The sequence below is a fragment of the Oreochromis aureus genome, linkage group 3 (genome assembly GCF_013358895.1).
Source record: "Oreochromis aureus strain Israel breed Guangdong linkage group 3, ZZ_aureus, whole genome shotgun sequence".
In the NCBI taxonomy this organism is placed as follows: Eukaryota; Metazoa; Chordata; class Actinopteri; order Cichliformes; family Cichlidae; genus Oreochromis; species Oreochromis aureus.
The window spans coordinates 87,066,015-87,079,475 of NC_052944.1; the positions used below are offsets into that span (position 1 = coordinate 87,066,015).

General features: G+C 43.5%; 1 protein-coding gene and 1 pseudogene across 1 annotated transcript; both read right to left on the reverse strand.

The window, feature by feature from the left end:
• Positions 1-1,276: 1,276 nt before the first annotated feature.
• Positions 1,277-3,768, reverse strand: LOC120437787. Its single transcript, XM_039608341.1, has 2 exons — positions 2,619-3,768; positions 1,277-2,496 (listed from the first exon to the last, which is right to left on the reverse strand). Exons 1-2 carry the CDS (start codon positions 3,312-3,314, stop codon positions 2,449-2,451), a joined length of 744 nt encoding a protein of 247 aa, XP_039464275.1. The 5' UTR covers positions 3,315-3,768; the 3' UTR covers positions 1,277-2,448.
• Positions 3,769-4,248: 480 nt separating this feature from the next.
• LOC120437786 lies at positions 4,249-6,249 on the reverse strand (annotated as a pseudogene).
• Positions 6,250-13,461: the final 7,212 nt, after the last annotated feature.

A 13,461-nucleotide genomic window follows, 5' to 3' on the forward strand; every position in this document is an offset into this window, starting at 1 on the left:
GTGGAATGTGCTCTCTGTCTCCTCTACTATCAGAAAAAGCAAGGTCCTGACTCTCTGAAAACAGTATTTCTTATAACTCAGCAGTATAATGCATCATAAATAATATCATTCATTCACACTGAATCAGCAGTCTAATTTAATACAAATCAGTCTAATAAGCGTAAAAATTATCACCTTCTTCTAATTCAGGAGAACAATGCAAACTAAAACTACATAATAATTTCACAATCATTAATCAGGGGTATAACATAGCATAACATAATATCACAATCTCACAAGTTGCAGATGATAAAGGATTCAGAAAGTTTATTCATTCAGGCCCATATGACAGAGAATATGACAGACGAGGCCGGACCTGGCGAAGGCGACGCTGGAGCTGGAGGCAACAGAGCCGCAGGTGGCGAAGCAGGTGGTGGCTGGACGGGCTCCTCGGGCCCTCCAGCTGACGTGGCGTGAGGCTGGACGGGCTCCTCGGGCCCTCCAGCTGACGTGGCGTGAAGCAGCAGGGATGCTGCGGGGTGCCGCGCTGGCACACCCGGGCATCCAGCAGCAGATGCAGGATGAGCTGCTAACTGGACAGCGAGCTGGGCTGCTAACTGGACAGGGAGCTGGGCTGCTAACTGGACAGCGAGCTGGGCTGCTAACTGGACAGGGAGCTGAATAGGAGGCCGTCGTGGCGGCGATGATTCTCTTGAGCCTCCAATGGAAACATGAGCTGGTGCAGGCACCTGCAAGGCAGCAGCCGCTCCCCCATGGGTTCTTAGTATGGGTGTGGAGCTTAGCTTCGCGCTGGCTGACCTCACCCTGGGCGCCGCAGTGGATGCAGGGTCAGACCGGATGCCAGCCACTCCCACCCGAGAAGTAGAAACGGGTGCAAGAGATGGCTGACCCACAGCTGCCCTGACCCCAGTAGCTGGAACTAGAACAGGCGCTGGCTGGGTGACCGCTGCCTCCACCCGGAATTCAGGCACGGGTGTAAGGTCGCGCGGCGCCTCAGCCACCCTGTGAGTAGGAGATGGGTCTGGAACATTAGTTTCTTGGGTTAGCACGGGAGCAACGCATGAAACAGTCATTGAGTTTATTAAGTCTTTAACACAAGTCATTCAATCTTCATTCACTCTTTCTAAGGGGCAGAGCACAGTTCCTTCTGACTCACATGACTCTGTCAGTGCTTCAGCCTCTGAGGAAGACAGTCCAGCTACACAAACAACACTCACATCTTTGCCCAAAGAAGGATTATCTATAAAGTCATACCCAGTACCAGCCTCTAGGGCGGCTGACTTGTCCCCCCCGAACTTTATTCTGAAGATCATAGTCTTTGAGTGCATTGTTAATGAGTCTGAAACACGTGTTAGTCTCCTTGCTGGGGGACTCGGAATTGAGCTTGAGAGGAGTGGCTGTACTAGGGCTACATAGTTCCAAACCATGATGCACAACATCTTGAGAGAAACAGAAACCAGTCATTGGGGATTCAAAATCCAAATTGCTATGGGCCACATTTATTTTCTCATTTTCAATATTCAGGATGGGTTCATGATTTGCTCCTTTAGCTTTTAACTCACTGAGCACAGGTACTGCAAATAAAACATGGTTCCCAGTCAACTCAAACACAGTCTCTTCACTTTTTAGATCATGAATGGCTCCCCTTGATCAACAGACACTCACCGAGATTCCAGAAGGGGCAGGAGGAAGGATGCCACAGTTCTTGACAACAGGCTCGGAATCACTCATCATGGCTAGTTCATTAACAGGGGCATGACTTGGGGGCTGAACAACTCAGGTACAGAGGCACCTTTATCATGAGTGACGTGCATAGACATAAGCCTTTCCAGAGATTCAGAATCCCCACCATTACCCACATTATGAACACCATGGTCCATGGAAGACTCATTACATTTAACTGTGGAATCTAAGAAGCCTGCAGGACCACTACTATTGTCTATGGTAGCCTCTGAAACTGAATCTTGTAACTCTGGCTGTGCTTTACAAAACCCACATTTTGCCTCGGCTAGCTCAGGAACAGTGCCTTTATTCATGTAACCCGCGGCACAGAGATAGTGGGATTCATTGCTAACATCGGACACTTCCGAACTATGAGTCTCTCTGTGCTTTTCAGACGCTGGCAACACAGTCCCATTCTTCCTCTCCTCGGTGGAGGTTTGGGATGAAGAAATACAGTCACTCACCTCCGACTGTTGCGAGGGGTGACGACGACGCAGATGTCCTTTCCTTCTAGTAGGAACCTGTGAGCCCAACTGTGGAGCCCCCTGCGCGCTGGATGGCGTTGCTGAGACTGGGGAGCTGGGCGCTGGTGGTGTGAGTCTCTGGCAACTCAGGGGGCCCCCGAGAGCCAGGCGAGTCCCCCGGAAACGGTGCTGATAATTGGGGGTGAGCCACGGCTTTCCCCGGAGCTCCTCCTCTAGCTGGGCACAAGCTGCTTCCTGCCGCTCAAGGAGGCTGGAATCCATGACGCCCGTAGTAGGTCCCTCTGAACAACTAAACACAGTTCTGTCAGCTTTGGAGCACAATTCCACTATAGTTTCCGGCCCCGGCAAATCAGTGCTCATCTCACTCTTCTCCATATAAGGATCGTGAGGCACAAAAACACAGTCACTCACCGGAGTTAGCGCGGTGCAATGGCGGCACCGGCGCCGCTTCTTTCTGGTAGCTGGTGCGAAGGACACTGATGCCACCAAAACAGAGGGTGACGTGGCGGCAATCTCACCCTCTGCCCATATCCTCGCTAAAGGCGAGGCAGGGGAAGTGAAGTCTGAGCGGGGTGGAGAGGGCGAGCAGCTGGTAGGCGGTGCAACAGGTGAGAGTTCCTCCTCCAGAATGAGCTTCCACCAGAGCTCGTCCTCCCGATAAGCCCGTAACACCTGCTGCCGCTCTTCCTCACCAAAGTCAATGGCCTCCGTCGTCTCCGTGCGCCGCGCCGTGCGGCTAGACTGTGGTGAGGACGCGGAAGCCGATGAGGCGCGAGCGGATGGTGTGTCGGTGGTGAGCCTCACTGTTCCGACCCTAACTGCTTCTGGCTCGCAAAGCAGCGGGGAAACAGGATCACAGCAGGGCTCAAGCGGCGCAGCCCGCACACTGGGCAGCTGAGGCTGCAGACGGAGTTGGAGAGCGGTGACGAGAAGGTCAATGATCAGCGGGTGTAGTGCCTCCCATAACCAGGGAAATACAGATGTGCATACTCCTACTTGGCGGGCTAACTCTTCCCATTCCTCCTCTCCGGAACACTGCAGCCATTTACTACATAGCGACTCCACCGTCTGGATGATCTCCCTCTTCTGTGTCGCTGGGTCCGGCATGGTCGCGTCGTACTGTCACGATTTGTGGAGACAGACCGTGCGGAGATGTGTGTGGTGGACCCAGGTGCGAACACAAGTGAGGATACGGGAGTGAACTTAAACGAAAGCGAGCCTTTTATTGTGGCTGATGATCACGAAAGAAACAGACAAGAATGCGGGCAACACAAGAGCAGTAACTAACCAGAAACCTAAACTGGGAACAAACTAAGGTAAGGCTAAGGCTGAGGATACAAAAGACTGGGCATGGAAACACAGAGGGTGGGAACACAGACGACGCGACACAGACTGCATGAAACACAGAGACTAAATACACATGAGGGATGATCAGGGGAAGCGGCCACACATGGGAGCACAGCTGACACACATGAACCTAAGGACAGGACAGGAGAGGTGAAACTAAATACACTGACATTGAATACAGACTTTCAAAGTAAAACAGGCAACATGGAGATTAGACATGGAAATAAAACATGACATGAACTTAACATAACTGCATAGACATGAAACGTAGACACAGAAACCAGGGAGACTGAGTACAGGGGAAGATGGCAGAAATAACTACATGAACTTGACAACATAAGACACACAGACATAACACACGAAGGGCAAGGGAGACTTAACACAAGGGTAATATAATAACAAATGAGCTACAATACATGATGAACCTAAACAATAAACATCAAAATAAACTAAAACTCAAAACACTGGGTCGCATGACCCAGGACCATGACATCTACACTAGTTTATCTCATGACTTTGAATCCCCCTGAAGATACTGACAGTGAAGCATGTACATAATACTCCAACCTTTCAACTCTGATCTTATTTAGTTCTATTAATACACTAAAATCTCATTTGTGTCATGAAGAAAGTCTTTAATCAAACAGAATTCAAAGATCAGAAACATTTCATATATGGAGTTAAACATGAATCATTGTTTCAACAATATATTTATTGTTGTCATAAACAGACAAGAAGACAACAACAAACTGCTCCTCCCATTCAACACATGTCAGTCCATATCCCAGCAAACTAAATCATCTCCATTTACACACATCAAATAGAAACACGAATCACTGTAATGATTAGAAACTTGATAGAATTTCAAATCTAGTTTGGGGAGTCATTCAGTGAGAAACAGTGAAATGATTTTCCATGTGAAAAGGTGGACAGCAGAAACAGAAAGAAACAGTGAGAACTAAAAGAGAAACAAAGAGCTTTGGAACAACGAGGCAGCAGGAGGACAGCTGCAGTTTAACAGCTTCAATTCACTGACAGGAAACAACATTAGAAATATCATCATCCTCAACTCATCTGCTCCACTGACACCTTCAATGGACACACTTTCACTTTACCAACAGTTTCAATAAATGGAAACATCCTGTGAGTGAAAGTGTGTGTGAAGGTGTGTATGTGTGTGTTAGTATCAGGATCAGAGAACGACAGCTTTCCTCTGTTCCAGTCCAGATTCACTCTGATCCTCTGGAACTTCTTCCGTACTGAGAGAGCAGTGCGAGGAGCTGATGGTGAGCATGTTGAGTATTTACCTAAACTGAACATTACACCCCAAAATCCAAACTCTGTGTTTCCCTTCCTCTGGATAGACTCTTCTACCACACCAAGTATCCAGCTTGTGCTTTCTCCAACATCAACATCCCAGCTGTGAGTCCCTGAGTTAAAGCCCTCAGAGCCCCGGACAGAAATGTAATAATCAAACCTCTCTGGATTATCAGGAAGCTGCTGCTTCTCTCCTGCTCCTCTCACACTGGTCAGATCTTCAGACAGGATGAGGTTTGGATGAGCAGTGTTTGGGTCCAGAATGAGAGGAGTGTAGGAGACCATGTCCTTCATGCTGTTCCAGATGTTGAAGGTCAGGTTGCCCAGGTGTTTGGCCTGGTCTATCAGAGCTCCTGTGGGCAGCTGTGGATCATCCAGCAGGGGGCAGCGCTGGACTCTTTCCACTGCAGCCTTGTAGTTGTGCAGGAATGAGACGTCTTCAGCTCTCAGCTCCTCCTCTGTGGCTCTGACTGTGTCTGAAAGAGCTGCTATCTCTCTGCTCAGAGCCTCCACCTTCTCCTTCATCATCCCACTCTTCTGCTCCTCTTCCTCCCTCAGTGAAGCCAGCCTGGCCTCCTCTTCCTCTGCTAGAAACTGGTGAAGCTTCTTAAACTGCTCCTTAATCTGCCTCTCTGTGTGTGGGGCCTGGACCTTAATGTGTTCTGCTGTTTGATCAAACTTCGCTTGAACTTCTTCACAAACCTTTATCTTGTCTTTAAAGGGCTCCAGAGTTTCCTGAAGTTCCTTCTTGTGTTGTTGTGCAGCTTCATGGATGGGTCTGAATCTGTGCTTGGTGTGTCTCTGCAGACGACACACACTGGCTGCTGATGGTCCAGACAGAAGAGTTTGAGTTTCTCAGAGTGCAGACTGCAGAGAGCCTCTGAAGCTCTCTGATCTCTCTCCTGTAAGAACGACTCACACAGGTTCTTCAAAGCCTGGTTTAAAGGTGGTTCTTCCTTTGAAGATCTTCTGTTACAAACTGGACACTCATGTGTTGGTCTCTCTCTCCACCATCTCTTCAGACAGTCTTTACAGAAGCTGTGGCTACATGACAGAAGAACAGGATCTCTGAAGACCTCCTGACAGACCGGACAGCAGAGATCCTCCTCTGATCTGGAAGCCATTAAGTGTGTGAGTGAAGCTGAAAACAGCAGACAGGAAGTACAGTCAGTCCTGGCTCCCCTCCCTCCTCTACGACCTTCACTAAAACTTCCTTTGAGTCGTGTTTTTGCTCAAACTCACATTCAGTGTGTGGAGCGTCAGCAGCTTGAAGCAGCAGTGTTGGAGTTTTCCACTTTTCTCTCCTGTAGCTGGACTCACTCAGAGGAAGCTGCTAGTTTGGTCTGAACTCCGTCTGATCGTCTGTGCGTCTCTCTTAACTGAGAAAGAAGAACAGCCTGTTTCCTCATTTCTCTCAGGTGAGTGACATGAGAAGGCGGAGCTTCATTAAACTTCCACTTATTTCACTTAGCTGGGCCCACATCCTCATTTTAGGTTTGACAGCATTTTTAGTAGACAAAGGTGAATCGCTTAGACATGAACTGAGCTTCAATTTGGGAAAAGCTTTGGAGGGGACTGGCGGTGGGCCTGGTAGATCCCCATGTACTAATAAGAAGTGAAGAAGTGAAAGGATTCAAAAGGGGAAGAAGGGTGGGGCAGGAAAATGAGAACAAACAGCTTGTATAACTGGGGGATCACATATAGATATGTTTGTGTAGATAGTGTTTGGAGACGTATGGCTGCTCCTAAAAGATATTTTATCTCCAAAAATGTGAGTGTGAAAGCAGAGCACAGATGTTTATTGCAGGTAAGAAAAACTTTTCTGAAGCTCAGAAAATAAAGTGTGTCTCAGTCATGCAGCTGTTTGGCAGCTTTTATTTCAGACTTTGTTCTGGTTATTTGTCAGATTTCCCAGCAGTGGGAGTGTAATGCAGTCACACAAACAGGTGGTGATGAGGTGGATTTACTTTGTTACAGACCTATAAAAATGAAACGGATTGTAAATGTGAGTTTTTTGCTCCTCTTATTGAACAACCAGCAGTTACTGCAGGGGTGGGCACCTCCAGGTCTCAAGGACCAGTATCCTGCATGTTTAGATGTCACCCTACATCTACAGACCTGAATTATATGAATAGTTCATTACCAGGCTCCAGGAGAACTTCAAGAGACGTTAAGGAGGTAATTTAGCCGTTTAAATCGTTTAAAAAAGTATTGGATCAACAACACATCTAAAATCTGCAGGACATCGGCCCTTGATGCCTGGAGTTGCCCACCCTTGAGTTACTGTAACAACAGCTACTTTTCCATCAGACCAACACCAACATCACATTCTGTCTGACAACCTAACCTTAACCTTTGACTTTAAGCCCTCCTTTTTTATTGCCTGAACCACAGTTTGATCAATTTGAGTTTGTAAGAAATGTTGTTTTAAACTTTCCGCTGGAAGTTTTTCAGGCAGATGTTTGTTGGTCAGGTGCAAGGTACTGGATGAATTCATGTGGAATGACCTCTACTTACATAGATAGCAAAAAGACATTGACATGATGTTAAATCAATATCAGGCAATTCCATTCAATTAACACTGAAATCTGACATTGATTTTACATCACTTTTGCACCCTCAATTAATATTGAAACAATGTTAGAGTTGGATATTGGATCAATCTTCAAATTTGACATTGATTTTACATCACTTTGGTACCCTCAGTTAATAATGAAAAGATCTTGGAATTCTAGTGTTTATTTTCCACAACATTTGCACCCATGGTTAATATTGAAATAACAATTACATCATGGTCAAAAATAAAGAGGACTTAATAGGTATTTCATTCAATACTAAACCACTGCAAATTAATCAATCAATACTTAAACCTGCAAAAAAGACAATTGTGTATTATCTAAAAACAGGATTACCATATATGTTAGACATTTTCTTTCAGCTTACCATGTTCATTATAATATCCCACAACATTAAGGATCGGGCATTATGTAATTAACAAAATAACAATACACATTTTTGCATCAAGAAAAAAATATCCTATGAAGACGTTTTTTGTTAAATGACTTATTTACAACTCATTGCTTTTAGTTTACTCCAGGATCGGGTTGGATATCGGGCATCCTGCACCCCCCATCCGGAGCATAGCGGAGCCATTTCTGCATTCCTTAGGCGAAGTCAAACTCAGAAACTGCATTTACCCCCACCTGCTGAGTCATATGGAGGACCACAAGAGCCACGCGCATCGAAATAAAGATTTCTGTGCTTAAATAATGAATTGTAGAATAAATTCTGCATTTGTAAATTCATTTTTGAATTCCAATTTAATAAAATGCATTTCAAAATCCTTTTTCCAATTGCACTTTAATAAACTGGATTTCAAAATCCATTTGTCACGGCCTGGAGGTTCGCTGATCAGCTGTCTCTCCCTCTTTCTCTCTAGTTCTCCCTCTCTCTCTTGCCAGGGCTGAACTCATTATGGGTTCACGTCCTTGGCCCACGCCCTCGGAGGAAGGAACACCTGTGCCTCATCAGTGTGGATGATATTTAAGCCAGGAAGCAACGGCTGTTCTTCGCTGGATCGTTGTGAGAATCGCGTCAGTGAAAGTCGAACGTCTAAGCAAGTGTTTTCCCCTGCAGTGTGTGTTTGGAATCTAACAAGCGTTTCTTTGTGTACAGACTCCTGGACTGTTTCCTGGTGTTCCCTGAACGACGAGTGGGCGAGTAGGTTCGTGTTTGGATTGTGTGGAGAGAGACGAGCGTGTTCCCCTGGATTCTCCCCGGAGCCCTGCCCCCCTCACCTTTTTGTACCTAGCAGCACTGCCCCGCACCCCTTGTAAATAGCACTGCCCCGCACCTTTGTATATACACTCATTGGACATTGTTCTTTAATAAATTTTCTTGTGTGCATCATCCCTGGAGTCCAGCGCGTGAGTCCACCTTGTACATCGTAACACCATTTCCCTTTCCTGTTTGCTCAGGGATTAACTTCTGGATTAGTTGCTGGATTAGGCTGTCTCTCCTGCATGAAGTCCAGGTGCTGGTTTTCCAGTGTGTGCATCTGATGGCCCAAAGCTGACTCACTGCTGTAACACTATTTATGGCTACAGTATGGAACAGATGTGGGTGTGTCCTCATCTCCCAGAGGAGTCCAAATCATCATCAAACAGCCCTACAGACACAAAAACGTGAAAATATAAACAACCAGACTATCAGCAGTGATTTAAGTACTTTAAGACCAATGTGAAAATCATTTACAGTATATATCACAGAATTTAAGGCCTTTATAATCACAGAGCATACAGAGAAAAGTACTAAACTAAATCATTTTCAGCTTTGTTTCTCATGATGTATGTTGTATTAATAATTAAACTTCATTATCTGTGTCTTTACCACACAAGTGTAGATACTGTAGGTAGGTAGGTTCAGTGAATGCTTAATATACTGGACATTCAAAGCTAAGATTCAGCGCACTGTGTTAGAGGCTGGGATTTGATGAATTCATCATATATACAACCTTTGATCATCATTTATGTCCAGTTGAGAATGAATCTGTGCATGTGTAGCCAGTCTGGCCTTAAACTCTGAGTGCCGTTAGTTCTCTGCGTTGTGTTGTGCGAATGACCAGAGGAGTCAGCTCTCACTTTGCCAGCTGGGTGGATTAATTCTCCCAGAACTGTTTAAAATAAAAATAAAACAGTACAGCAACTTCACTTTACTGGACTTCTGCATGAACACCTCTCCTCAGCAGGGCCTCTGGGCGAATGAGGTGCAACATCACAATAAAATCTAATTAACAAATAATACTGCTAAAATGCATTTATAATCATATATAACAAATGAAAATGCACTGCATCATGACCATATAGTGATAATTACCTCAACAACAAAATTATAGTTTAGGGAGACTTCATTTACCAGTGGCAATTTTACATATTTTTTTAGTTACATATATCTAACAGTAAGTTGAAACAGTGAACATGAATCACAAACAAAAAATATAACCAGTACACATGACACAAAAATAAAAGAGGGAGCTCACATACCTGTTTAAAATAAAAATAAAACAGTACAGCGACTTCACTTTACTGGACTTCTGCATGAACACCTTCAAGGGAGAGAGAAGGATAGCGGACCACATGAGAAGCCACCTGCATGCTCCTATGCTCTCATCTGAGAATGGCTAACTAGCATGTTACAATAAAGTGCTGTACTCGACAGAGAAACAATAATTCACACTGAAACATCGAACAGAACTGCGAGACAAAATGCACAAAGGGAACGAGCAGTGTTTGAATTACTTTTAGTTACTTTAACTGTGTTTATTCGCTCTGTTACTGAGAACACTAGCGTACGCTCACCTCTCCTCAGCGGGACCTCTAGGCGACCGAGGAAAATAGCGCGCAGCTACAGGAAGTGACTTCGTGGGAAGTCAAAGGTCACACAAATAAAATAAACGCTCCCAAAATATAAATACAGAAAATAAACATATATATAAATAAACACATATACATAACCAATACTGACAATCCGAAATAACACTGCAGGATGGATCTTTGGTGAATATAAATTATTTTTTAATACACCCTTTACACATGCACATATTAAATGAACTGAAATCAGTAGTGTGATCTTCAGTCTTGATAGATTGAATGAGAGAACTGACAGCTGTTATTTTAATCAGCCTGTCTCAGTTGTTTTAACTCTAAGTATCACAAAGTAATGTGGTAACATCTGGACTAACGAGTTTACTGTCAGCATTTTAATCGCTAGTTTAAAGTCTGTAGGTTGCAGCCATTGCTCTAACACTGTATAAATGTAACAGGGCTCAGTGCTGGTTCTAATAGTCTGAGCTGCTTCCAGCTTTATTTGTGAAGAGCACAGCAGCTTACAAAACACGTAGCTAGCTCGTAAAGCTGCGACGTAAAACTTTCATGAGCTAAATTGACCTTAAAATAACGGGGCTACGTGCGGTGATGCTAGCGTTAGCCATGTTAGCACGTTACCTTCAACAGGTCAGACTGCGAAAACGGGCACTCAGTCAGAGGTTGGGCTCTCCGTTTCGCTGCAGGGTCCCTTCATTCTTCACATATCTGTGAAGATAAGTGTATATCCCGAGGCTGAACAGCCTTTGTACAAGCACACACGCTTCGTAGCAGGGCGAAGCCATGAGCTACAAAAATCCAAGCAGACAGCCTGTGTCTGTCCAACCAATCAGAGAGCTCCTTACATCCCACGGTTTGGCTAATTTGAATAGCCGCATGATTTTTAAAATGAAGTTGTTAATCCAACAAGTAATCCAGCAGCTAATCCAGAAGTTAATCCCTGAGCGAACAGGAAAGGGAAATGGATTTTGAAATGCAGTTTATTAAAGTGCAATTGGAAAAAGGATTTTGAAATGCAGTTTATTAAAGTGCAATTGGAAAAAGGTTTTTGAAATGCAGTTTATTAAAGTGCAATTGGAAAAGGGATTTTAAAGTGCAGTTTATTAAAGTGCAATTGGAAAAAGGATTTTGAAATGCAGTTTATTAAATTGGAATTCAAAAATTTATTTACAAATGCAGAATTTATTCTACAATTCATTATTTAATCACAGAAATCTTTATTTCGATGTGCATGGCTCTTGTGGTCCTCCATAGAGTCAGTCCATGTAGTACAAAAACAAACACAAAAAACGTTAAACAGAAAAACAGAGGCTGAATTAGAGCTTATATATAAATAACCTCTTGTCAAAAGTTTTTAGCAGTGAATAAGCCTATAAACTACTAGGCTGAGTGCTGAGTGCTGTCTTTTTAAGTGTCCTCTTTTGCTTGGTCTGGTCCTTATTTTTCCTCCCAAGTCCAGCTCATTTGTAATGGCATAGATGGCCTCGCACCTCCAGTGTGGTCCCTCCAATAAAAGAAAAGCGTCACACCTATCAAGAAATTAAAAATTAAAAAAAAAAACATTATTGTGAGTCATGTTTTAAATGTGTACGAATATGCTTTTATGTGATTTTTTTTCCTAAGCCTAATTAATCCAGAGATAAAAGGTATTGCCTGAAATTTTTTACAGTGACATGTATTTCAATTCCTATTTGTTGGATCTTCCCATGACAGCCTGCTGTTGTACATTGCAGCAGAACATACACCAGCATGCCATTTTAAGCAGTTTAACCAAACTGGAAAATGTCTTAAGTTCTTTTTTTAAAATTTGTTTCCGGTAAGAATGCTTCTGCATTGTTCAACTCATCCGTATTGTGCAAAGGCTAATCCAGAGGGAAAACCCCAGCATCAAGCGGTTCATTGCTGCAGGATTGGTGGACGGCTTAACTCCTCAGGAAGGTCCCTGACTTCTCTGGTCAGCTCTGTCACAATGGTTACCAGTTTTTGAAAGGCTGCATCTGTTGAAAAGAACAATAAAACAGAGAATACTGGCTTGTGATAAACCGGATAATTAGTGATGAGAAAAACAAATATATCCATAAGTTATGGCTTCACATTTTAATTTCAAGTTCAAATAGTTCAATCATCTCAAAATGTTTACAAGTTTATCCCTTTCAGATATAAAATAAATCCTATGTAAATTGACAAAGGACAGAATTTTACAACTTGCCATAGACTCTCTGGAATTGCCTCACAGACTCTCTTGAATCTAAAAGAAATAATCACAATAAGATAATATTTAACAATATAAAATCAGTGTTTTGATGATGTTTTTATTACAATTACAATGCACTTATGGTGAAACATATTTAATCAAAGCACACCTTCATTATTGAAGGCACTGACTGCAGACTCCATTTGCTGGGGAGGTTGCATAGTTGTGTAGGTTGGTGTGTTGGACTGGAGAGGCGAAAGGAGACGGTAGCTGGCCGGGGCATCGTGATGGTTGCAAATAGTGGGTTGGAGGACAGATGCCAGAGTGGTGGAGGCTGTCTAGAAAAATGATTACAACATAAAAAGGCTGCATATAACTTATCTAAAAAGGTTCCTTTTCCTCACATACAGATATATACACATACATACACACACACACACACACACACACACACAAACTAAACATGACATTATTACCTGATACTTCACACAAGGGGCCTGGAGGTTGTTCATAATCAGTCTGTGTAATTGTAAAGGGGATTTGGTCTATAATAAAAAAAAAAAAAAAAAAAAAAAAAAATTCAGGAACTTATAAAGTGCACTAATGTAAAAAGACCTTTTTTCTTCCAGAAACTTGTTTCTTATTAACAACGATTTTAGTAATAATTTTCTTCTTATTTAACAAAATTAAAATGTGGACACAAGTGGACACATTGGTTTTGGGCTGCTAGTGAAAATAGTTTTCTTTCCAAATAACTCTCTCTGAACTAACACAGCCAATCCCTCCACATGTTTGTACTGTCTTGCTACCTCGCCAGATCCACCCCTCCGAACCATAGTAAGGAGACCTCTGGCTAATACGTTGGGTACCGTGTCTGACTCCTAACTAGCTTTACTGTCTGGGTCAAATTTGCTAGCGAGAGACTGAAATGCTGCCTTGAATCGCTGCTCCATCAGAAGTTTATTGATTTGGAGGTGGCGAACAGAGTGTACAGTAGAGTCTTAACAGCTTACTT

What these genes read in the sequence shown, in the direction of transcription:
- LOC120437787 (XM_039608341.1), bottom strand. Translation starts at nt 3,314, where the DNA reads ATGCCGGACCCAGCGACACAGAAGAGGGAGATCATCCAGACGGTGGAG. An exon ending in ATTGCACCGCGCTAACTCCG is followed by an intron (nt 2,497 to 2,618) that starts GTGAGTGACTGT and finishes AACTGTGTTTAG; the next exon opens with TTGTTCAGAGGGACCTACTA.